This window comes from Pleuronectes platessa, chromosome 18, assembly GCF_947347685.1.
Source record: "Pleuronectes platessa chromosome 18, fPlePla1.1, whole genome shotgun sequence".
Lineage (NCBI taxonomy): Eukaryota > Metazoa > Chordata > Actinopteri > Pleuronectiformes > Pleuronectidae > Pleuronectes > Pleuronectes platessa.
In genome coordinates, this window is record NC_070643.1 from 4,270,401 (window position 1) to 4,294,418 (window position 24,018).

Sequence of the window (24,018 nt, forward strand, 5' to 3'; positions counted from 1 at the left end):
GTACCTGCTCTGTATGTATCAGCAGATGATCACATGTATACATTGAAAGCTATAGATAAAGGTGTCAGGATGTTCAGATTACTTGTTTTAGGAAGGAGACAAATGCAATTTCATTCCGTTTTGTCTGAAGAACCTCGTGTCTGTGTTTGTGTACAAACAAACCTCATTGAATTGGGCACTTCTTATGTTTTCCACATTACTCACTAATTGCTACAGTGTATTTAAGCCATTTAAACAAGCAGCAGCCTATTTGACCTTGGATATCTCTCGTAGAGCTGCGTAGGTGTAATAGCAGTGGCTGTGCTTGGCTCCACAGGAACTCAATAACTATGAGCCATGCTATTGTGGATTCAACACATACTTCTATGTACATAGTACAGACTGTTTGAGGGGTGGACAAATCCATTGTGTTTCTTCTTTTTTTTATTTAATTTTTATCAGGTCAACACAAAGTGCATTATATTTTTGTGTGTGTTTTGGGAGCTTTTTATTGCCTTTAATGGATATGACAGAGTAAGCTTGTCAAAGGGGGACAGAAAGAGAGTGGGGAAGGAATCAAACCCGGGCCTCTGCGGGTTGAGGCCTTGCCGCGTTGGGCAGGCAGCTCTACCTGGTGAGCTATATGCCGCCCCAGAGCTACTGTTTGTTTTGCCCATCTGTCTGATCAGCTAGGTCACAGCTGCTAGACAGACAGTGAGCTACTGTTTATAGAAAATTAAATATGAGTGTGATATGTGTATACAAGCATTCAGACTTAAAGACCTCAAAATACTAAAATATATACCCGACAATCAAGAGCGGACTGAAAGATCATGCAGACCAGGAATCTGACTCCACACCAGGATTCCCAAATCCTCAGACCTCGTCAGACCACTAGTTTTGGTCTGGTACCAGTAATTATCTCCACCAAGAAGGATCTGGATCTACTCGATAGATTACCATATAACTTGGTGGAAAGATGGGACATGTTTCAGGGAAGAACCCATTATATTTAGGTGCATATCCAGGAAGTGTTTTTTTTTTTTATTTGTTTTCTTTTAACTTGCGAGATCAATCAATCAATCAAATTTTATTTGTATAGCCCATATTCACAAATTACAATTCCTCTCATAGGGCTTTAACATGGTGTGACATCCACTGTCCGTAACCCTCAGCAAGAGTAAGGAAAATCTCTGGCAGGTTAAGACATTAGACTTGGTGGAGAGATATGCCCTCTCGTGTCTGGGTATAAATTTGGCCACTGTTGTTCCCCTTAAAGCAGAGCAATCCAGATTACAAAATTATTTCAGCTAGAAACTGCTGTAGGTTTTACACATATTATGCCACATTCATAAAACATTACGCTAAGGCTTTGTTTTTTTCCAGTGCTCCCGCTCTCTTTCGCTGTGAGCGACGGTAAACAATGATGTCTCATCATCAATAATAGATGATTATTATTACTCTTGGCCATTGTCCAAAACAAAGCGCTGCAACACACACATTCCAGTGTGGTAGATTCCCCATACCGGTATGCAAGAGGTGCATCAACTCGTTGCTATTATGTTATATCATCACTGGTCAGGTGGACTGTTCAGGCCAAAGCGACCCCCTCAGGGCTGTGGCTACCGACATGGACGCTATTTATATTGCACTTTTCCAGTTTTACTGACCCGTCAAATTGCTTTACAGTCCAAATTACATTCACCCATTCACACATACTACCCTCCATACGCAGCCCTTTTTTCTGTCACACCATTCATGCACTTTCAGCACAGCCGTCAGGGGATATTTGGTGCTCTTACACTTCAGAAAGCAGACTGGAGGATCTGGGGATCAAACCACAGATCTTTTGGTTAATGGACCACCCTCTCTACCCCCTGTGCTAAAGCCACTGCCCTGTACTCTGGATGGACAGTCCACCACTGTTCGCCACCACCTTCTGCTCATTTTTTTCCATTCCTCCTAGTTTAGAGGAAGCTCTGTGTGGGCTCACAGCTGCCAACATCTACAATGCAGTAGACAGTGTCACATGCTCTGTCCTTGCTGTGCAGTCGGAAAAGCCCAGCGGGGGGGCCGGCTTTCGGTCACAAGCATGAAAGTGTAATGTGGCACCATTACTGCTTTCATAATTCATGCTGGATTAATCCACCTAACATGCACTTGCTGAAATATGTCAGAGACACCACAATGTATAATGCAGGCCCCAGCTGCCGTGTGCCAACGCCTGTGAGTGTTTTTCCGGATGACAGGTTACACAAGCAGATTTTCACAAGGAGCACTAAGGCCCCCACGCCTCACAAGCAGAAACATTTGCACTTCCATTCTGGAGCCTTTTCCTTTCAGTGCATCCGCTGTATGAGGATCGCCATTTGCTTCCCTACATACTCCAGTTAATTCACTCCCTGTTGTTAACAGAGATGGGAACACTCAACCTTTTTGTCCCCAGAGCTTTTCTGAGGTGGTGCAGCCTAATTATATTATAAGGGGCCTGTTGTTCTCTCTGTAGTTGGCTTCTGTTTCTAGTCATCATCAGTCAATGTGGGAGGCCTCCACACACTGCAGTCCACAGGGGACATGGGCCGGTAATAAGTAAAGATAGCGCAGTGTATCTTCTCATGTCGGATGAATTACTTAAGTATCCAAGCACAAGTGCAGCTACTTGTCCTATCACACCCTCAAATCTAAACAAAGCTTATCGGGAAGGAAGGATAAATACCGCACTTAAAAATGATTCTGCTTTTCCTGCACTTGATACGATACAAGATAGATACATTTTTATTGATCCCAAACACATGCACAGTCACACTACATGCAGATGAGTGAAATTTGTCCTCTGCTTTCGACCCATCTGGTGAACATCGCAGGACACACAGAGCAGTGGGCAGCCATGCACGGCGCCTGGGGAGCAGATGTTGGGGGAGTAAGGTGCCCTGCTCAGGGGCACTAAGACAGTGGGTAGGAAGAGTCCTCTTTTGGACATTGGAACAGATCCAGGTGTTGTCCATCAAGGCATGTTTTTTTTAATTTTTTTTTTTATATTGTCTTTATTGTCACTGCGAGGAGTTAAACAAGAGACCTTCCAGGCCGATGTCCGTAGCTTTCTGCACATAGTCCAATTTTTCTGCCACCAGTCCACCGCCTGTAGAACTTGAACTCGACTTTGATTCTGCCTTAACCCGTGTCCGTGGTTTCCCCCCCTGCTCCCATTCTTTTCACAGCTCCGGTGTTTGACTATGAAGACATCCCCTCGCCGCTGAGTGAGTCCGAGAGCACCATCACCGTGCTGCTGCGCCCTGCACTGGGGAGAGGAGCTCCTGTCAGGTACAACTAATACACGCCTCACTCCTACGCCAGCATTCATTCAGGGCTCCTCCGTGCGGTGATATTTATAGCTGCCATCAAAATGGAAGGTAAAGTCGTTCTTAATGCTTGTAGGGAAGCAGATGGCATTTTAAGTAGAATATGAAGAGCCATGTAGGTTTTTTTATTCTGGTGTTGTACAAGAACTTTCAAATGTTTCAAAGTTGCAGTGATCATGAGGACATGAGGCTTTACTCCACAGCTGACTGTCCTCACTGAACTAAATATAAACATGAATAAATATTTAACCATTGTCACTCTTTCTATGCTGAAACCTGAGTCATCACATCACAGAGCTTTGGAGCGACACCACATGCCAGCCGCCGTGACGAGCGGCACACATCAGTGTCAGTCAAAAATCTGGGTTTTCGAAAAAAAAACCATAGAAAGCACTGTCTTTTGAGGAAAAACACAACTGGAGCGAACATCAAATGCTTCGTGGCACATTTTGAACAATTTGTGTTGAATTCCCATCAAAGACAGACAGTAAAGGAGATCTGACTTTAAAGACGCTCATAGATTCTCATGTCTCTACAGAATTAGGGCATGAGCTGGCAAGATACACAAACAGTGCAGGGTTGGATTCTTTCTTCTTTGAATGAACGAGTGCAGTGTCTGTTTTAAACCTGCCTGGTTGCTCGGCCTGTGGTGAGACTGTTTGCATCAACTAGAGATCTGCTGCTGGACTCTGAAGCTCCACCACCGCTGCTTCACTAAGAGCTGTTCACCTGTGTGTTCAAATTACAGTGAAGCTCGACTCAGAACTGGAGAATCGGTTGTTGTTGCTTACAGTGATGTTACTAAAGAGCACTGCTTGCCTGTTTATTTAAATTGTATAAATATGGAAAGTATAGCAGTCAACAAGATGAACGGTTCTTGAAATATATGAGCCACGTAAATTCAGGCCAAGATATTTTTGAAATTAGTAGATATAGCATTTTGAAATGTTTTTTTTTCATTTTCATAAAAGTGCTAAAAGTATTCCAAGGGGGCAATTTAAAAAATGAGGGCTGTTAAAATGGCCTTATTTAGAGAGTTTAATGTAGTTCACATGGTTAACTGTATATAATTACAGTTTTTTGGAGTTTATGTTTCATATTACATGAAACTTTTATTCTCCATTCTGTGTTCTCTGGCATCAACAGGCACCCCTCCAACTATGATTAAGTGTTTTTCCCATCATCCAATTTCCCTCTTATCATATTTGTAGTTGCTTTCATAAATACGAGACATAATTTAGTTTTTTTCCCCTTAGAAGCATGGGCACAAAATTCAAACAAGAAATGTTGTGTTTATCTAACTTAATATAACTTTCAATCTGAGTTTGAAACTCAAGAAACTCCATCTGTTAACAGTGGAATTGAGTAAAGTTTGTTTTTTGAATATTTAGTGATGACAGGAGATGAATTTGTACTTTGGCCCACTCTGTCCTCTGCAGTGCCTACCAGGTGGTGGTGGTGGAGGAGGACAGGTCCCGTCAGATGAGGAGGAGGGAAATCGGCACCGTCGACTGCTTCCCGACTCCAATCTCCCACAGCGAGGCCCAGGCCAAAGGGACGCCGCACTACTACACGGCCGAGCTGGCGCCCAGCAGTCTGCCCGAGGCCACCCCCTTCACGGTGGGAGACAACCACACCTACAATGGCTACTGGAACAGCCCCTTGGACCCCACCAAGAACTACCTCATCTACTTTCAGGCCACCAGCAATTTCCGAGGGGTAATAACCATTAAGATGCCAGACGTGGCTTTTGTTTGTGGAGCCCGGGCATGCTGCCTCTTCGTTTTAGCTACCTTGTCAGTCAATTTAGATTTTTGTCGAGCCAAGTCAGGAGGCAGCGTGAGAGAGGAAGCAGCCCTCTGCATAAACAAGGCTTTATTTATTTCCAAATGGGTTGATGTATGTGAGGCATTTTCCCGACTGCCCTGGGTGGATTGTTTCCCACTGGTAAATCTTAGACTTGTTAATGTTGCATAGATTCTCAATGAAACAAAGAAAAAAACGGGAAACAGTGATTTTTTTTTCTCTCTCCATGAAAACCTTTCAAAAACATCACACGAGCAATGCGGCAAAATGACTCTGAGCAGCTTTTAGAAGATAATTGCTTGCAGATCACAATGTGCACTCCTGTCTTTTTTTAATCATCCAGTTGTCAGATTCCCTCATTTTCAAGCTCTTTATAAAAACTTTACTGTTCTTTTAGTTTTTTCTTCAAGGAAAATCAAACACCGTCTGTAAGGCAAAAAATTATCTGAAAAGAAACTGTGGAAAAATGTAGGGATGCACCGATTTATCGGCCGAACATCGGTAGCGGCCGATATTCGCCTCGTTAACTGATATCGGCTTATCGGTAATAAACTTGACTTTCACCGATATCATTGGCCGATGTTCATATTTGTGGTAAAACCGCTGGGCACGTGCCGCGGCTGGGGGAGCAGTCGCTCCGTCGCCCTCCTCTCCGCGCCGCCGGAGGCTCAGTGTGCGGCACCGGGAGGTCCTCATCCGGTGGCAACTCACGGCGTCGCTGGTGCGGGGGCTTTCTTTCCCTTGGACCGCGGGGCGGTGTCCATCGCCGGCGCGGAAGGCGGGCCGTCGGAGGGGACCGGGTACGCGGTCAGCGGCGGCCACTCTGGACGCGTGTCGGGCCCTTCTCGCGGATCACCTCAGCTACGGCGACCGCTGGGGGAACCCTCCGGCTGGCGCCTAGCAGCTGACTGAGAACTGGTGCGGACCAGGGGAATCCGACTGTTTAATTAAAACAAGCATCGCGAAGGGCCACGGTGGGTGTTGACGTGATTTCTGCCCGACACTTAAAACAGGTCAAACTGAGGAGGGCTTGTTAAGTTATCTTGACTCACGCAGTGTAACTTGGCGTAAAAAGTATGAGCGAAGCGTCTGTTTAAGTACTTTATTCTCATGTGCACCGGCTCTATTCATCCGTCTCATGCACAGGTAACAAGGGAATTGACAACATACGTCATACACACAGAAGCCGTAACACATCTAATAAACGGCCAATACTGCTACCGTAACTCAATGAGAAGAGCGTTCTCTATAATGATACTTTAACAGGGCTGTTTTAGACAGGGTAAAAAGGTGCTGTTTTAAATTATCCTTGTGGTATTTTGACCAAAATATGTTAGTCATTTCATTAAGATCCCAAGGAACCATTTCAACTTGCAGTAAAATGGGCATAATATGTCTCTGTTAAATAAAGTTTAGTTAAATCAAAGATTGTTTCATAAATCTGATTCAATCTGTGCTCATTAAAAGATAAGAGTGATGAAGGGCTGAACATTTTTTAAATAGTGCTTTTAAATAATGATTTAATTATTTTTCTGGCACAAAAGGGTGAATGAATAACAACAAAAAGAAAATAAACAAATATCGGTATCGGCTATCGGCCAGATTGTTATTTTAAATATCGGTATCGGCCAAGAATTTCCATATCGGTGCATCCCTAGAAAAAGGAGTTGCTGGGCAGAAGCAGAGGAAAACTAATGTTCCTTAAATCATTCTGCGCTTATTGAGCTTTCGTGTGCCGGCCTGCAGGTTCTCATCTAAATATCAGTATCTGACTCATCACAGGATGCAGCCAGTTTCCTCTGGGTGCTACTTGCTGGGCCTCCAGAGCCTGGAAGGCCGGCAGGCAGCCTCTGGCCCGGGTCAGGAAGAACATGCCGTGTGTCTGACTTCAATTTCTCCTGTTTGATCTGAAATCAGCCGAGCACTTTTACTCATCATGGAGAGCCGTTTGTGAAGAGTCTCCCCATAGACCAAATTAAAAGCTCTGTTGGCACAGCCTCTCTGAGGCAGAAATGAGCCAATATAAGTAACTGAATATTATAATTCATGTTGATGACTTTTTCTCTTTTTTTTGTCCCGCAATATTCTCATCTCTCCGGTCTAAATTATAGTCGTGTTTCATGAGATGTGGCCTGTTCTAGCTGAAAGAAAGACAAAAACAAATTATTTTGACAATTACCCTGAAAAAATATGAGAGGCTTACGATGGACCATGAGCTGCCGCTGAATTGAAACAGTAATTGCTTTGGCAGATCTGCCTTCAGTGGCGCTTGAAAGATGCATGATTGGTGCTGCGAGTTTCTTGTGAAGCGCACAAGCAGAAAACAAACATTTCTCTTTGTCATGTCTGCAGGAGTCATCCGGCTCTTTGGATATATCTAGATTGCTGCTATCTATAACTGTAAAAGCAAAAATGACAGCATGCTGATATTTTACCTTTCAGCCCTCTGTTGCAATTATCATTACTCATCATCAGGGGTTACTTGCTACACGTCCCAGTTTTTACTTATTGGATAAACCGGCACATGGACAGGGAAAGGGTTGGCTTCTGATGCGTTTTTGATTCAGCTCCAGGTTGGCAAATTACACAAAATAACTAAATTATCAAATGTAGTATTGAATCCTTCATCTGTTTGTATTAGCAGCTAGATCCAGGTTGAAGGTCTCTCTTCTTCTGGCAATACTTGTTTCCACTTTCACAAATTGCTGGTAGCAGTTTATATGAGCTCTAGCTGTTGCATGTTACTTCTCATTGTAAGTAACATGATAAACATCACAACGCTAATGGCTTCAGTCTGTGTCTGAACTCCGCAATTAATAATGAAAGGACCTCCGATCCTTAACCCGAGTCCACAAAACACTTCTTGAGTCTCAGGGGTAAAGCGTGTTAGAACAGATTCCAATACAATTGAAGTCAATGGTGAGTCCTTCTTCAGACGCAATCAAACAACAGAAAAACTATAACATGCCTCCATACTGCTCCTGTGGGGTCATCCAAGTGTTCATAAGCCCCTAAATTCAAATTTTACTCGAACCGGCTTCATTTACACCAAGTTTTACGCCTAAAAGGCAGCTGATATCTTGTGACCAGGTGTCTTCAGGGACCGTCGGAAATGCTATGTCTGCCAGCTTAGCCACTTCTGGTGGACATTTAGGCTTATAACAGGGTGGAAATGATGCTGTTTTGTGTCGAGTTTGAATCTCACGGCTTGCGGACACTTTATAACATGAGCAGGATGGAGGCATGTTGTGTTAATTCTGTGTACTTGAACACTTCAGCCACCTCCCCATCAGCATAAGGTTGAGTAGATAGTGAGTGAATTTTCATGTCTGGGTGAACTATCCCTTTAAAGAAGATGCACGTCTGCTGGATTTGTAGATTGGGAACAGTTGGTTGACACGTTGCTATTTTGAAGGTGAGGGGGGGTATTTAAGTTATATAAAATCTGACTGCAATCCACCCCATGGATGTGGATTCTTCAGTCTACTATAAATCCCACTTCTTATCTATGCTTGGTTGCATTAAATTGTGACTTTGACAAGCGCCGGCGTTTCTGCCCCAAAAGGCCAAAATCCCACCTTGATGGAGGACAAGATGACACATGACATACAACCTGCCGCAGCTTCAATAACCCCTGGGTGCGAGTAAATATGACTGATCTGTCACTGAGGAGATGAGAATCCGCTTCAAGTGGATTTCCAATTAAAAAAGGTAATTTGGCAACTGTTTTAGGGGAAAGGTTCCTGTCGCCATGTCTCAGAGCACATATTAGCATAACTGCCCATAAAGAATGGTTTAACTTCCCTAAATCTTAATTTGGTAACATGCCCCTCAATCTTTGAGCTGGAGGCGGATGTTTTTTTGAATGGCGGGGTCAGAGCCCGTCAGGGGAGCCAGGTGAGGTGGCTGAACATGGTGAAGGGAAGCAGAGGTCTTCTCACATCACAAGGAGACGTCTACTGTGTTGGGAAATTTCAATTATTTTCCTCTGTCACCCAGCAGGGAGTTGGGTGACTTTGATGTGCACAGGCAGCACGCTTTCAGACAAGGTTGATGATTTCAGCAGACTAACACATGATTGGTTTACACTGCCGTGCTTGTTTCCATCATGCTAATCAATATGTGTTCATGACACCAAACAAATTAATTAACTCAGCCTTTCTCTTACTCACAGGAAACCAGGATCAACTGCATTCGGATCGCTCGCAAAGGTAACACCTTCTTTTCTTTTCTTGTTTCTCATTAAGGTGCTCCATGTATCACTCTCACATCAATGAGGTGTCAAATTAATAATAAATTTGTTTACCTTAAACGTGGCGGTCAAGACGGCTCTCCCGTGGTCTTACTCTCCCTAAACTCTTTCTCACCCACTTTATCGAGCGTGTATAGTTTTACAGTACACACAGATCTGTTGGTCTTCTCTCACTGCAGTTTGCAGACCTTCAACTTTATTGAATCTAGTAAAAGTCAGAAGGAGACGAACTGAAACCAGCACTTTCAAACCCTTTCATTTGTAATAACAGTTAAAGAGGCTGTCACACTAATCTTGTTTGGTCCACATCCTCAGACTTAGACTTAGTCCGAACTAAAAGAAAAGGTGTGAAAGTTTCCTCGGACCAAGATCTGGACCAACTGGCCAGAATGTAGTAGACTTTGGTGTTGTGCATGTTGTCCCCTCTGCATGTAGCTAGTTCGATGACGATTGTGACGTTATTTGAGCAGAAGTGTTGTGGTCGAATCCTTGTATCTGACTAGCTTTTATATAAGTTGATTAAGATGTTAAAAATACTGCCAGATTTGTTCAAAAAAGAATCATCTCACCCACTACACTCTAGCATTTGTTTATTTATATAATTATATAGATTTTTACCCGTTTAACAACTTAATTGTGGATTAACCGGTGCAGGACTCTAGCTTGTAGGTCTCTAGGTATTATTTTTGTTGTAGTACCGCAAATGGCAAATTGTCATTCTGCTTTCCAGCAGTCGCTGCTCAACACATGTTTGCTGCCCCAAGTGGTCGAAACAATTAATGCTGTTTAAAACTAGCAGTGAACACAGATGCCATGGAGTAACGTAAAGTGAAAAGCTTGATAATTATAAAAATATAATCTGCTTTAGAGGCTTCATGACAGTGTAACACCTGGCATTAGCAACCAGGGATCTTTGTTACAATAAAATACTTCCATCTCAACCTTCTCTTGAAAGTCATCTTAAACTCAACAACTTTCCCCTTAACTCAATTGTAATTAGAAGATTTACATTATTTCCTTCTGTTTTTCACTCAGGGCTGCAGAGGCCCAGGTTTGTATTCACGAGATTTGAAAGATTATAATGGATCCTAATGACTGAAATAAGCAGATAAGATAATGCTATACATGGGGACTCGTTTTAAACCTGTCTACTCATGCGGAGAAAACTGCTTTGTTGAGCGTTTTCTTACAGTGTTGTATCCCCATGAATAAAATGGTATTATTATCGCATTAGGAAGCGCACTATAAAAGGTTGGAACCTGCTACCGAGCTCCCCCTTTCCCATCTTGTGGAACAGGTGGAATTGGGATTCTCAATGTAAACATAACCCCTGTAGGAAATTCTCGTGGTTCCAGTGGCTTCAGCTGTGTGGTGCATGTCAGAGACTTTGGGCAGATATCCTGGATCAGGCTGCTGCTTAAGGGCTTGGACTTGGTGTTGTTTTGGGCGCCACAGGGAGGAAGCCCCTCGAGCCAATCTCTCCTCAGCAGAGACACTGGGGGAAAGGTGAAAGCAAACAAGCATCCGTGCTCTCACTGTGTGTCTCTTGAATCACTGACACTGACATTTGGCAAAACCCCCATTCGGGCTCTGATGGCTTTGAAATCCACAATACAGCAACGTTTCATTCTTCTTGTTTTTTTTTCTGTCCGCCCTGAGAGAGGAAGCGACCAGGAGTGTTTGCTTGAGAGACAGACACAGATAGAAGGCTCTCAGTTCAAACAATGGGCGAGAGAGAAACAGACAGAGGGTGAAATGGAGTTGTGCCCCCCCCCTTCCTCCCAGCTGGATTCTGCCTGAAGTTTGTAGTGCTCTTGAGAAAGGTGGCAGTTAAATTGGATTTCTCTCCCTGAACTCTTTCGTATCTGAAGTGTGATGACATCAAAGAAACCTGCCGTACTGTCGTCTGCCGGTGTGTCCCATAAGTAGATTAGGGGAGGTGGGTTGCTGGCATATTTATAGAAGCCATTTTCTGTACTATAGTTATGTGTATACAGCTGTGGGAGGCAGGCCCAGAGGACACGCTGATGATCCTGCACTCCCCTCAGAGGTGCCACAGAGGTCCCGTCCCTGGAAGCTGTGTTCAGTGCAGCGCCGAGCCGCCGCTGGGCTGGACAGGTGTTTGTGGGTTTTATGTTTTTGTTCTTTTTCTCCACACCACTGGGAGTGTCTTAGTTTGGTCTTTTTTTGTTCTCATGTGAAATGTGTCCTACACAAGAAACAGAAGAATGGCGACATTTTCATTACAAATCAAATTATCTTGAAAGGTTCTCCATTCTGCAACAAGACACGTTTTTTTTTTTTTGCATTCGTGCAACATATATATATATATATGTGAGTATGGATTATGTAGATTCTGTTGAGGAATCTAACACACATCCTCTGATGTGCCAGGTTTCTTGATTTATCGTTCCCAGTAGCTTAATATTGACAGAAGCTCGGAGGTGATTGTTGGGATCTGTTCCTGCTGGATGGCTTTTATTTGAGATTTGATGTTGTATGTGTGAGGCTAATAAAAAGGAAACTGCAAACGATGAGGGGTTTAGCTTTATTGACAGTACCGCGAGTGCTAACACTGAACCACAGCAGGGGGAGCGCCGGGTGTGATTTGACTTGTGGAATGTAACTCATGCACCGAATTTATATACAGTACACGGAGCGACATAGTGCATTTAACTCCAGCTTTCCGTCATATCGTACCAGCCCCATTACAGATACATGGTTGTGATTGGCCTGACTGGTTTCCAGGATGGATGGATGGATGGATGGAGTGTTGGTTGGGGGGGGTAGCAGAGCCATATGTGGGTGTGAATAAACATGAGCCTCCTGATTGGTCTGGGGTCCAGGGGACAGTCTGTGTATACCCATGTCCTCTTTTCAGTGTGACCAAAGCAACACAGAAGTAAATTACTGACCGAAACAGATGAAGGAAAATGATGAATTATGATTTAGTATGCAACTCACCATCTTTGCCCTCTCTTACTCCCAGCTTGGATTTACCTGCATGCACACTGCTGGATCTTTTTTTTTAATTTACAGTGATAGCCGACATCTAAATAAGGCCCCGTAAAGCCAAATGACTCACCCAGCGTGATTCGTGTGATTACAGCAAGTCTGTCAGGCTATTGTCTGCCAGGAGCTATCGTCACCGCCGGTTCACAGCTTATCAGACCAAACTCTGCATTGTGCTTCACTGTAAAATACTTTTTTTTTTTCCCGCCCTCACACATTAAAAAAAGCAATAACTCCCCTGTGGAGCATCTTTGCTTTGTTTAAATACAGAAATACTGTCCAATTCAGCCAAGCTGCCAAACCTCGCCGAGGCCCTTAAATGATTCCATCTCTCTGTATTTTGTTATACTCCCTGCCTCATTTGTTTTCTCATCAGGGAGATGGCTTCTTAATGAAGAGCATGCTGCCAGAAGTGTAATAATACTCCTTCGGCTCATTCATGCTTCGTAGCAATGTTTCACCTTTGGATAAAACTCAAGGGGGAAGCCAGATGATTCACAGAATGGGAGATTTCATGCTCCTGGCGAGGTGACAATGCACCGAGAATGTGTCATATAGATTGGGGTGAGCGCCTGAATATATCAGTTTGGCAAGATAACCAGAGTGTCTCCAACGCCGAATGTGTTTTAAGTCTCTATTGTTGAAGCGCATGTCGCTGATAACAGTGCACGGAAATGGTGTTTAAGCCCTTTACTGTCTCGTGAGCTCTGTATTGAGCAGCATCTGGTGATGGAGTGTGGTGCAGCTTCTGCATGGTGATAAACAGGCTTTAGCTGGAAACTCTCTCCTGTGGGAGCTGCCTCCGTCCTGATCTCCCACACTGAATCATGTTGGATATATGACACAGCGTGAAGATCCTTAAGCTGTCAGCGTTCTGCAATAACAAGGTTGGTGTTGCTGCGACAGACTCCGTCAGGATCTGTTACAACGCCAACCCCTTTGTGTTTGTAACTGGTAGTTTGTTATATAAATTAGATTTCAAAGTGAGCTGCATTATGGTGACAGAGCTCCGGGCAGGACAATCTGGACAACAAGGAAGCCTGATGCTCTGTGAAGGCGACTGTTTCCTGGCTTTTAGTCTCCATTGCTGAGGCTGATGGGATACACATCGAGTTGCTCTGCAAACGACGGGCACATTAAAGATGCATGTGAAGCGCCCGCTCATGTCATTCGATACAATTCAGCACCGATTTGACACAAATTGATTGAACTCAATGTGGTTCAACGAGATTTAATGAAATGCAAAAGAACACGATATTCTGCAATTAAACAAGATTGTTATGGTATGATTTTACTTTCTTTAGTTCTTATACAGCGGGCAGAAAAGCATATATAAATAGTTGTACATTCCTGCCTAGCACTGCACTAGTTAAAAGACATAGTGTTCTAGAAACAACTACCTTTGAATTTGCAGCTCAGTTAGTATCTCAATTCTACACAATACTGTTTGTTTTCGTCTTTGTTTAGCAAATAGAATGATCAGCTTGTGATTATCAGCACAACAGAGAAATATAAAACTACTAAAGCAGTTTTTAGATTCAGCTATAAAAGCCTCCTAGAGGAGAAGTTCTCTGGTTCTTCCCTCCGCTGCTATATAACAATGGTGAGTTTCAGTTTTATGTGAGCAGGTTTGAGCACCACAAACAACTCTTTTCATCCCCATTTCAGATGGGTGGAGGCAGAGGTCTTTTGCACATATATCTGGACAAATAAAACCCAAACAATCCGCATGGCTTCATAAAAAACCTCCACTGGGTGTAGGAGAGAAAACACTTTTTTTAGTCGCTTGGATGAAAGCTCTGTTTGTTTTATAGGAACAGTATATTCTTGTTGTTTTGTGCCATGAATTGGTCAAAAGAATCTGTACTCCACCAAAGCAGAGGCTGCCAGTCTCCCTGGCTATAATTCTGTTGTTTATGGTAATTGTTCAAATGAGTGCGACAATGATTTATTGACATCAAACCACTGCATGAAGATGCATCTTTGCAAATTAGAACTGATCAACCCGTCACTGTGTCCATCTCCTCCTCTTCCTGCCTGCTCAGCTGCCTGTAAGGACTCGAAGCGGACCCTGGAGGTATCCCAGCACGCAGAGGACATGGGCCTGATCCTCGGGGCCTGCGCCGGTGGCCTGGTGGTCCTCATCCTGCTTCTGGGGGCCATCGTCATCATCGTGAAGAAGGGGTGAGTGGCTGTGAAGATGTTTGTCGGTCTCCTCAGTGATGTGAGAGGGGTTAGACCTTGTCACAGTCTTGTTGTGTGTATATCCCATCCAGGGGAGTAAATCTATCCCCATCCCGCTTGGCAGCTAGGGTCTACTGAGGAATGCATTTGGCAAGTGAATTACAATCAGTTAGCGGGATGGGAGAGCATTAATCCTAAACTCCTCCACCGCTGCCTCAGCCAGGCTTTTGTGTTTCCTCTCATCTTTTAATTTCAAGGTCTGCGTGTTGGCTGAGCACATTCAAAATGCAGCCGCGCTCGCACTGGAACCGCTGGCGGCTCTCCACCTGCAAATTACCTCAGTCGTCGATCGCACCTGCAGTGTATTCTCCTTCCGCTCGCTGGGCAATGGTGGAACAGTCATCTGAGTGTGAAATATTTCATCAAGGGGCATGTTATTCCATTGCCCACTCAATTACATGAGGCGAGCAGCTGTGAGGTGCCAGTGGATGGTCTAGTAATTGGTTAGGAAGGTTGTTTTTGCCTCTATTTTTTTGGTGGTAGGAACTCCTCAACCCCGAGGATTTTTTCTTTCCTGCCAGAGAATAGAGGGAGAATGAATGGGGATGTCTGGAAGAAGGCGCTGACTGATAAGATTCACCGGGCCAATCCAGCAAACACAATAAGAGCCAGACAGCCGCATGAGGCAGGAGCAGAGTGTTTATATTTAGTCACAAAATAATGTCACCCTGCGTGTACAAAGTTCGACTCTATATGCTAATGTGTTTTGTGATCAATAAGAAAATCAAAGGATCCCAGCGGGGGGCTCGAAACGCAGGAAATGGGAAGAAATGAAAAATGAAGAAAGGGCTTTCTGCACAGAAAACTCCACTCTGAACTGATTTCAAACTTTGAGATATTTATTTAAACATGTAGGCGGTGGTTTAAGCTACACGTTTTGCATACTGGCTTCATTTCTTTTCAGATTTTTGCAGCTCTCACTGCCTGATGAATCTTAATGTCAGACGCTGCGTCCCATTCACCATCTGGATACGGGCTGATGGACTGTCAACATTTGCAGTCGAAGTCAAAGTGTCAGAGAAACTGAGAATAATTAAATTTTACTTAAAGTTCAAGCTAAACCACATATAGAAATAAAACAATAAGGTGCATTACAATGAGCCCCAAAAGGAAAGACAGAAATAAGCTGTAAAATTGTTACTCAGTGTTTCTGTGAGCATATTAAAAAGTAAAAAAATTGACGTTTAGGCCTTAGAAAGTTATAAATACAATAAAGTTACCTTGATATTATGTATTAATACATTTAAGTCTTACTTATGGTAATGTTACGTCCATTCTGCATTAAAATTAGTTTATGTGTCTGTTTATTTTTTAACAGAAAGTTTTCGGTGGTATGCCCGGTTTGGAATGTCTCACTGTGTTCTAGTTCTTTCTCAACAAAACTGATATTAATTTGATGTAGTAAAAGTACAAAGAACAACATGGAACTGATAAGTGAGTCTACAAAGACCCTGATCAGAATTTGAATTATTACTCACAATGCCACCTCAACCATCTGATTCAAGGTTGTCTTTCTAAAAGCAGCTAAGAGAGATAAGTGATGAGGAGCAACATTAGAGGAGTGGCAAGCTCACCTCTCTCTCCTCCACATCTCCAAACTTTTTTTTTTATTTCCAACTTGAAAAAAAAGGCCCAGATTAGTGAAAGTTTAAAAGTCGAGTTTGCCCACAGCTGAGCTTTGGCGTCCAACAAGCCCTCTCTTCATTTTTCATGCTTTGTCCTGCTCGTCCTGTCCTCGTGAATTGCAGCTTAGAACATTCCAACGCGCTGAGCATCTTCATTTATCTTCCTGATGCCCATCTTGATAAACCATAGTCACCTCTCTTTTTTTTCTCCTCACTCTCTGTCTCTCTCCTTTCCTCCTCCTTCATGCTAATCAGAAGGGACTTCTATTCTTACCCTTACTACCCGTAAGTTACTCCTTGTTCATCCTCCACCCTGACGCCATCCTCCCCTTGCTTGCCCTCCGTAGTCCCAGGATCACTTAAGTGGAATTAAGCATTGCTAGCGCCCATCCTCAAGTGTAGACACCCCCCACCACCACCACCACCACTACCCCACCACCACCCCCTTTCCCCACTCTCCTGCTATCACCAAATCTCACTCTCTCCCTTGTCCAGTTCCAATCTTCTAAGTCCAATTTCTCATCTCCTCACACATCCTACTCTCCTTTCTTCCTTATCTCTATGCCTGTCTTCCTCTCACTCTGCCCCTTTTCTGATGTCCTTTGTCTATTATTACCCCCCCTCCTCTCTCTCTCTTTCTCTTTCTCTCTCTCTCTGCCCTGTCTCTCTCTTCCTGTATCTCTACAGTCGGAAGAAGGTGGCCATAAACAAGGCGGCCATGTCCTACAGGCAGGAGAAGAGTCGGAAGCTGAGCTCCTTGGACTGCAGCATGACGGAGCAGAGCACGCTCCAGCAGGATGAGAGGATGGCCCACTCCTTCATGGACGCCCACGGCTGCAACGCTCGAAGTAAGACTCCGAGGAGCATATGGGTGCTCTTGAGAGAGGTGTCAGGAGAGGTGAAGCTCCCTCCTCCCTGACCTTCAGCCATGTTTACTTGCAAGCTTGTATCCAATCTGTTGTGCCAGACCACAAAGGTGCTCTCAACAGAGAAAACTCCTGCAAGCCTCCTGTCTGTTTGAATATTCTTCGGTGTCAGTCGGCCGTCACGTCTCTGCAGAAGCGCTGAGTGTTGTCCTTCAGCCGCTCCCCCCACCCCCTAAAGGCCTCAGTATGCTTCTCCGAGTCCGTTTCGGAATGACGGACGGACGGATCGGACGGACCCTTTTTGATTTATAGTTCTACGAGCCTTTTTCTTGTGAAAACAATTCACCGCCAGAACAGTAGATGGCGAAACGGAAGTCGAGCTTAGACAAGCCTACCTCATGAGGTATATAGAAGAAGTCCACGCTGGTTTATTTACGTCCTCCCGGCTCCTCACACACAGTGAACGATGGCAACTAACAGAAAAAGGATGTTGATGACGCGACAGTTTTTGCTGAATGAAGTGACACCCAGCGGGTCAAAATGCTTTTGTTATCGTGTCTTAGCGCAGCGGTTCCCCGGTCTTGTTTCCAAACTGCGTTGCTAATTCAACAGCTGCAACAGCTTGAAGCTACACGGAGGCAGCTAGCTTCCCCCCCAGCTTCCACACACAGTCAGCACGGACAGCCGATACTAACTACTACCAAGTGTTTGCTTCTAACCTGACGGTGTTTGAGAAACAGTGTCATGACAGCCGTGGGATTAAAGTCAGCGGGTTTGTGCGCTGTTCCCACCGCAGTTAGCATGGTGGCTAGCCCGCTACCCCCGTTATCAAAGTTCGTTATAACCTCATGTGACCGTACACACATGCCGTAAGTGCTCTAACCAGCAACCGTCAGCCGGACAACGCCGCTGGCTTAACACACTTGTCACATTAATCATAGAGTCGTAGTTGTGATTTTGGTTTATTGTGATGTAGGGAATGGAACAGGAAGTTTCCATTCCGAAATGCTGGCGTTAGCGGACCAATCACAGCCAAGGGCTATCCGTGGGCTGTCCGTCATTTCGACGTATAGTTAGAAAAATGAGCGCGGCACGAAAAGCTCTCCGAGGAGCCTCGGAGAGGCACGGAGAGGGCGTTCCACGTTGGAGAGGGCGGTCCTATCTGTCCGTGTCCGTCAAAACGCAGAAGCATACATTGGCCTTTACACTTTGCAGCCGACTTTACCTCAGTAACAAAGGGTTCCAGGTCTGTGTCACAGAGTGCATAGTATCAGTGGTTCTGGCTTTAACTGTATGCGCGCCTCATGTTCCCAGATGAACAGCGCAGCTCCGTCAACGAGTCCAGCAGCTTACTGGGAGGCTCGCCGCACCGCCACTGTCGGAGGAAGAGCTCGCCGTATCACACGGGTCAGCTCCACCCGGCTGTGAGGGTCGCTGACCTCCTCCAGCACATCAACCAGATGAAGACGTCTGAGGGCTACGGCTTCAAACAGGAGTATGAGGTGAGAGAGGAAAAGACGAAGATGTTGTTTTCTAGTCTCAGGCTGTGCACATGGTTCGGGCTGTCTTCATAATTCAAGTGAAGGGGAACGTGTTTGGCTCTCACGTGTTTTTACATGTAGGTGCCCACACACACACAACAAGGTCAACTATGCTCTGCCCAGTTTGCTGGTGCACAACAGTACAGTGTGTGTTGTGCCAAACGTAGCATTCTGTGTTTTAAACATAGAGTGGGAGTTATATCACAACATGGAAAAATGGAGAGCGACTGGAGAGGGGGGAGACTGTCCTTGAAAAACAAAAGCAACAACCGTTACTGATGCAGGTTCTGCAGAACAACATATGTTCAGAGCAGCATATCTTTATATTTCTAGTGGCCATAGCAAAGATGACAACAGTACAAGGCAATTTTGTAAAGGCTGTGTAGGGAGGAGGTCAAGGGGAGTGGATGGGTCAACCGAGCACAAGATTAAAACACATGAGACGGCCGTTCAATTCCCATTGATAACTACTACTAGCCCTGTTGATAATAGAACCGTGACAGTGGAGCTCCTCTAACCTTGAAGGGGCTTTTTTTGCTTTAACTACTTGCAGTGTTCACACCTGTTACTTCTCCAGCAGGAATATTGCACACACAAGCTGATGTTTCTCCTTTTTCTTCCGTTTCTATCACTTCTACTTCTCTGCGTCTACTTAAGTTAGTGTTAATCAGCTTGACGCACCAGATGGACACAGAGGCTGACATTATAGCTACCATTTCCCCTCTTATATCGACCAATTAGGATTAGCCTACAGAATGAGGAGTCTACCAGTTTACATTAACAGGGCGCCCTGGTATGGAGACAATTTTCCTTCGCTAATTATTGTTCCAGTCTGCCTCTTAGGTTGTAGCCTGTGTTGAGGGTACGTATGGACAGCTGAATAGAGTATTGAATGTTGTTTGAAAATACATCCCTTCCTATCTCCCTCCATCCATACATCCGTCCATCCATCCATTCCCTTTACCGCTTAACCTTTTGAGGGCGAGGGCTGGAGCCAATCCAAGTTGACAGCAGGCGAGACGCAGGGTAGACCACGAAAAGATCCATTGCAGGGCTGACACATAGAGACCAATTTTCCATCTCTAATCAACCTGAAGTTCATGTTTTTGGTGTGTGGGAGGAAGGTGGAGTATCTGGAGAAAACACACATAGACACTGGGAGAACAGGCCCCCTCCACACAGACTCCTGGTCCGCAGGCGGGTTCAAACTCTGAACATTCTTGCTGTTGAAGGCAAGAGTACTAACCACTGAACCAACGAGGAGTGATTGTTTACAGTATACCGAGAGCAGCAGTGGATCTTGAGTTCAGGCGGTATCAGGCTGAGGATCTCGGACCTACCCATCACCTTGAACTGGGAAGTTTACTCTTTAGGTTTGTTGGACCTCATTCTCTGGCAGCATATACAGCTCCAGTACAACCAGACTCCAACTTCGGATGGAAAACCTGGAACCAGGAAAGAGGAGGCTGTTGCAGCAGCACATGGGTTTAAAAAAGTCACATACATATAATGTTTGGTAGAACTATCCTTTGCTGGATCATGGAACTCTATAATATCCAGTGGACTCCCATAATCTGATTGTGAGGTGAGGCTTTGTTTCAAATTTCTCTGTGTTTCCACAGTCTTTGTGAAAGCAAGACATTTACTATCATATCTAGACATAGATGTGTTTGCACTGCTGTTGGACTTAAAATGGTTGGCATCCCAAAGTGTACTGCAGTGCATCAAACATCTTTTAGAATATTGTATCTTTCTATTATCTTGTTTAGTCTTTTTTTAATTCACGCTGCAACACTGGGTTGTTGGATGTTTCCTCATTTCTGCAGAAGCTATGGCTGTGGCGTTATCTTTATTAAAATGTGATGACCCATCTGTTTGACCACTCGCAAAGGACAGCCGGCTTGAGCAGATATGAAGATATGCAGTTCCATGAACTCCGGAAAGAACAGTTTACTTTGAACAGGCTCAAATGGAGAGTAATTTATAAGGAAGCTGTCTTACTTAATCTGCATTACAGAGATAATATAGACAGACTAAACTTTATGGAGTTGTGTGGACTAGTTATGCTTTACTTAAGTTATTCCTCTCAGTCGTCTTTTGACATCAACATGAGGCGCTCCACATCACATGGTAATGAGTCTTATTTTTGCACCTCCACCTGCAGGAAGCCAGATGAACTTCTTCGATTCATTAGGTTATCCCCTGAGGGGCCCACAAATTCCCCCCTCCAAAATCAATATACGGGATTCTTTTTTTCTCCTCAGTCTGGCTCCCCCATCGCCTGGAGAAATAAACAAGATGAAGGGGATCAGCTTGCACACCGCTGTCAGACTTCATAACCCTTATTTCCCACCGGGTCGTGCGGCTGCCATTGATCAGATATGTTGCACGTCATTTTTTGGGGGAGGCGGGGTGCAAATAAGTGGGGCCCTCGGTGTGGGGAGGGTACAGTAAGTTGTGCTCAGGAGCAAACATCTGGAACCGAGGCTGCCCAATAAATATTTGTGCGAAAACACAGATTATTCTCACCTGCTAAATTAATTGCACTGCTTTTCCACAGAGTCGGCGTGTTTCCTATTTTCTCCATGTACCAAGCACAGTTCAAAGCAAATAGACTGATAGACAGTTTTAACGTCTATATCTGTGAAATAAATACACTTCCTGTACCTGTTTTAAAGTAAAAACACTCCCCAATACTGTTTGGGTTTATCCTAATGGCAGGACCAGAAGATGCACGGCTTCAAACCGCACAGTCCTGGCGTTTAGTTGAGGACATCCACTACTTTTATGTGAGGAAACACAGTATTCATACCAGAGACTTCATGTAGCAGCTCCGCAGTAGACATGCAATAGACACGCTTCCTGTGAGGACAACAGAAACATGAGACGTAGCAGCCGTCATGCACTCATCACGCACCCAGTGTGGCCCGGGCGTCAGCCGCTAGCTGGGGAAGCAAAAAATAGCTGTTGAATAGGGAAGAGCCCCCTGATCAACATCCACGACAAAATGTAATGGGTTTTTCCCTGGTCCATACAGCATCATTCCACCAAGTTTCAAGGAAATGTGTGGCAAATAGATGGATGTTTGGATTGTGTCATATATATTGTCTTATTCTTAAAGCCCATGAAAACCTTATAATGTCCGTCAGCTTGTTGTTATGAGTGATGATGTCTAACTCGAACACAGGATTGCCTGTATTTGTGTTTTTGTCTGGGGTGGAATGAGAAAAAATGCAATGTTACATTCTTTCATGAAAGAATAAATTATTCACGCTCATTGCATCCGCCTTCGCTGCAGGAATCTGTGCGGGTTTGCGCCATGTAGATTTTACCATTTGTTTCCTGTTCGTGACCAGTCGTCCCGTCCGTAATTTGTGACTGCAGAGACTGTCTGCACCAAATTTTAGTGAACAGCAAAGTGGATGCTTTTTTTCATCGGTGATATCTGTGCACTGTGTCTACTGTCTTCCCATTCCTCTAACCTTTGTTGTTGCTCCTCTACTCCTGTTTTCTACTGGACAAGCAAGGAGCATGTTACCCCACACCCCCCCTTTCTGTTACGTGTGTGGAAGGTCAAGTCCGACCCTGCGTTCGTGTCACAGACCTGAACGATATAGCAATATTTGAATCTCACCACAGATAGTGTTTAATTGTTTTTTATTTATTCATAGAAATTAAATGAGACAAACTTGAGATTTGAAACCAAGCTTTTAGAGGCTTTAAGCATCGCGCATCCTGACTTTAGCTGATACGATAATCGAGCAGAAATATATCAAGCAAAGCTCCATGAAGGTGATCGGGCTGATGTAGTAGCTCCGGAAAACACAGGGTGCTGGACAAAGGAGTGATAAACAGGATTACATAAGGTATTACCTGTGTAGGATCCAGTTGCCGGTGTAATTCCCTGATCATCTGGTTCGGCACGGTCAGGGTCCCATATCCCCCCCCCCCACACACACACACACACACACACACACACACACACAGATTAGAGACAGGGTGCCTCATTGTGAGAGCCTGGATGGACAGAGAATTACAGCAGGGTGATCAGGCAGAGACTTGGGATACAGAATATGACATAACTCACTCCAGACCCACGCAAGCCTCCCATTTATGTTTATGTCACCTCGTACTCCTCCTTTGTTTTTACTATTGATTTCGATCCGGTGAGTCACCACGCAGCACCAGCAGCTTAAGTCGATGAGCGCCATAAACAGCTGTCACAAATTTAGCAGTTTAACACGACGGCGTCTTCTCCGAGCAGCAGGTCTCGCACACTGTGTCCGGAATGAGAATGAGTGCAGATTGGCCGCCCGTCCCCCCCCCCCCCCTCTCAAGGCCACAGCCATCTCTCATGGGCCCGTGTCATCCCTCCACCTCAGCTCTCCCCGCTACGTCGTGGCAGATGTCTGCTGATGACTTGGCAAGTCGCTAAGGCAGTGACGCTACTTAGACAACCTCAGGGTAACACTTTGGAGTGCATTAGTAAATTGTGAGATCGGAGAGATGCAGCAAAGACACATCGTCCGCTGTTCCTTAGTACCCTGCTCCCGCTCAAACTCAACTTGTGATGTCTAACTTTGCAGAGTTTCTTTGATGGCTGGGACGTCACGAAAAAGAAGGACAAGACCAAAGGGAGGCACGATAGCTTGCTAAGCCGTAAGTATTTAGCTGGGTTGAGGTTACAAGGGAGAAAGGTTGATGCTATTATCACCTGGCTCTGCTCCACTCTTTCTTTTATTGTAGGCTCCAGCACACCTAAACACTCATAGCTTTTTATACCTACACACTGAAACAGGTTACCGTTTAATGAGAGCCTGTATCCGGTGAGTCAGCCAAAACCACCCACTGCTTATTTTTACTCTGAGCTGAATTTTAAGTAGTTTGTAATGAAGGTTTGATTAATTCAAACGGATTGTTGAAGAGTGGATGTACTGTTTTTGAAATGGCAGACACTGTAGGTTGTTAACAAGCCAACAGGTTATAATGCATATGGACGTGAAATCACATAGAACTACACCCTCTAATGTTTCTGATCTTTTTAATTATCTGATTGATCCCGTTTCTTTCTTTGGTCCGACTTAAGTTGCTTTCACACATGCACTGAACTCCGTATAATGTCCGGACATTCTCCAGAGGGGCTGTGTGCTCAAACGCAAATGTCAGACAGGGTTCAGACCAGAGTTTCTCTGCCTAGTTCCCGAGTCAAAACTTGCTCATGATTTTGCCATGAGCAAGTGGGCTTTTTTATATCTCTACCACAGGAGAGTTACAAAAGTGAAAAACAAATAGGAAACAAATATCTCAGGATCAAAAAATAGAGCTGACGAAAAT

The 24,018-nt window shown here is 44.5% G+C and overlaps 1 protein-coding gene across 1 annotated transcript in view; it reads left to right on the forward strand.

Moving 5' to 3' along the window:
- Positions 1-24,018, forward strand: part of ptprua (protein tyrosine phosphatase receptor type Ua) — a 187,072-nt gene that overhangs the window by 128,119 nt on the left and 34,935 nt on the right. The window contains exons 11-18 of the mRNA XM_053446672.1: positions 3,198-3,300; positions 4,778-5,057; positions 9,319-9,355; positions 14,454-14,592; positions 16,533-16,562; positions 16,965-17,125; positions 18,458-18,645; positions 23,271-23,343. Of these exons, the coding sequence (XP_053302647.1) occupies positions 3,198-3,300; positions 4,778-5,057; positions 9,319-9,355; positions 14,454-14,592; positions 16,533-16,562; positions 16,965-17,125; positions 18,458-18,645; positions 23,271-23,343 (1,011 nt within the window). The remainder of the gene's footprint in view (positions 1-3,197; positions 3,301-4,777; positions 5,058-9,318; positions 9,356-14,453; positions 14,593-16,532; positions 16,563-16,964; positions 17,126-18,457; positions 18,646-23,270; positions 23,344-24,018) is intronic.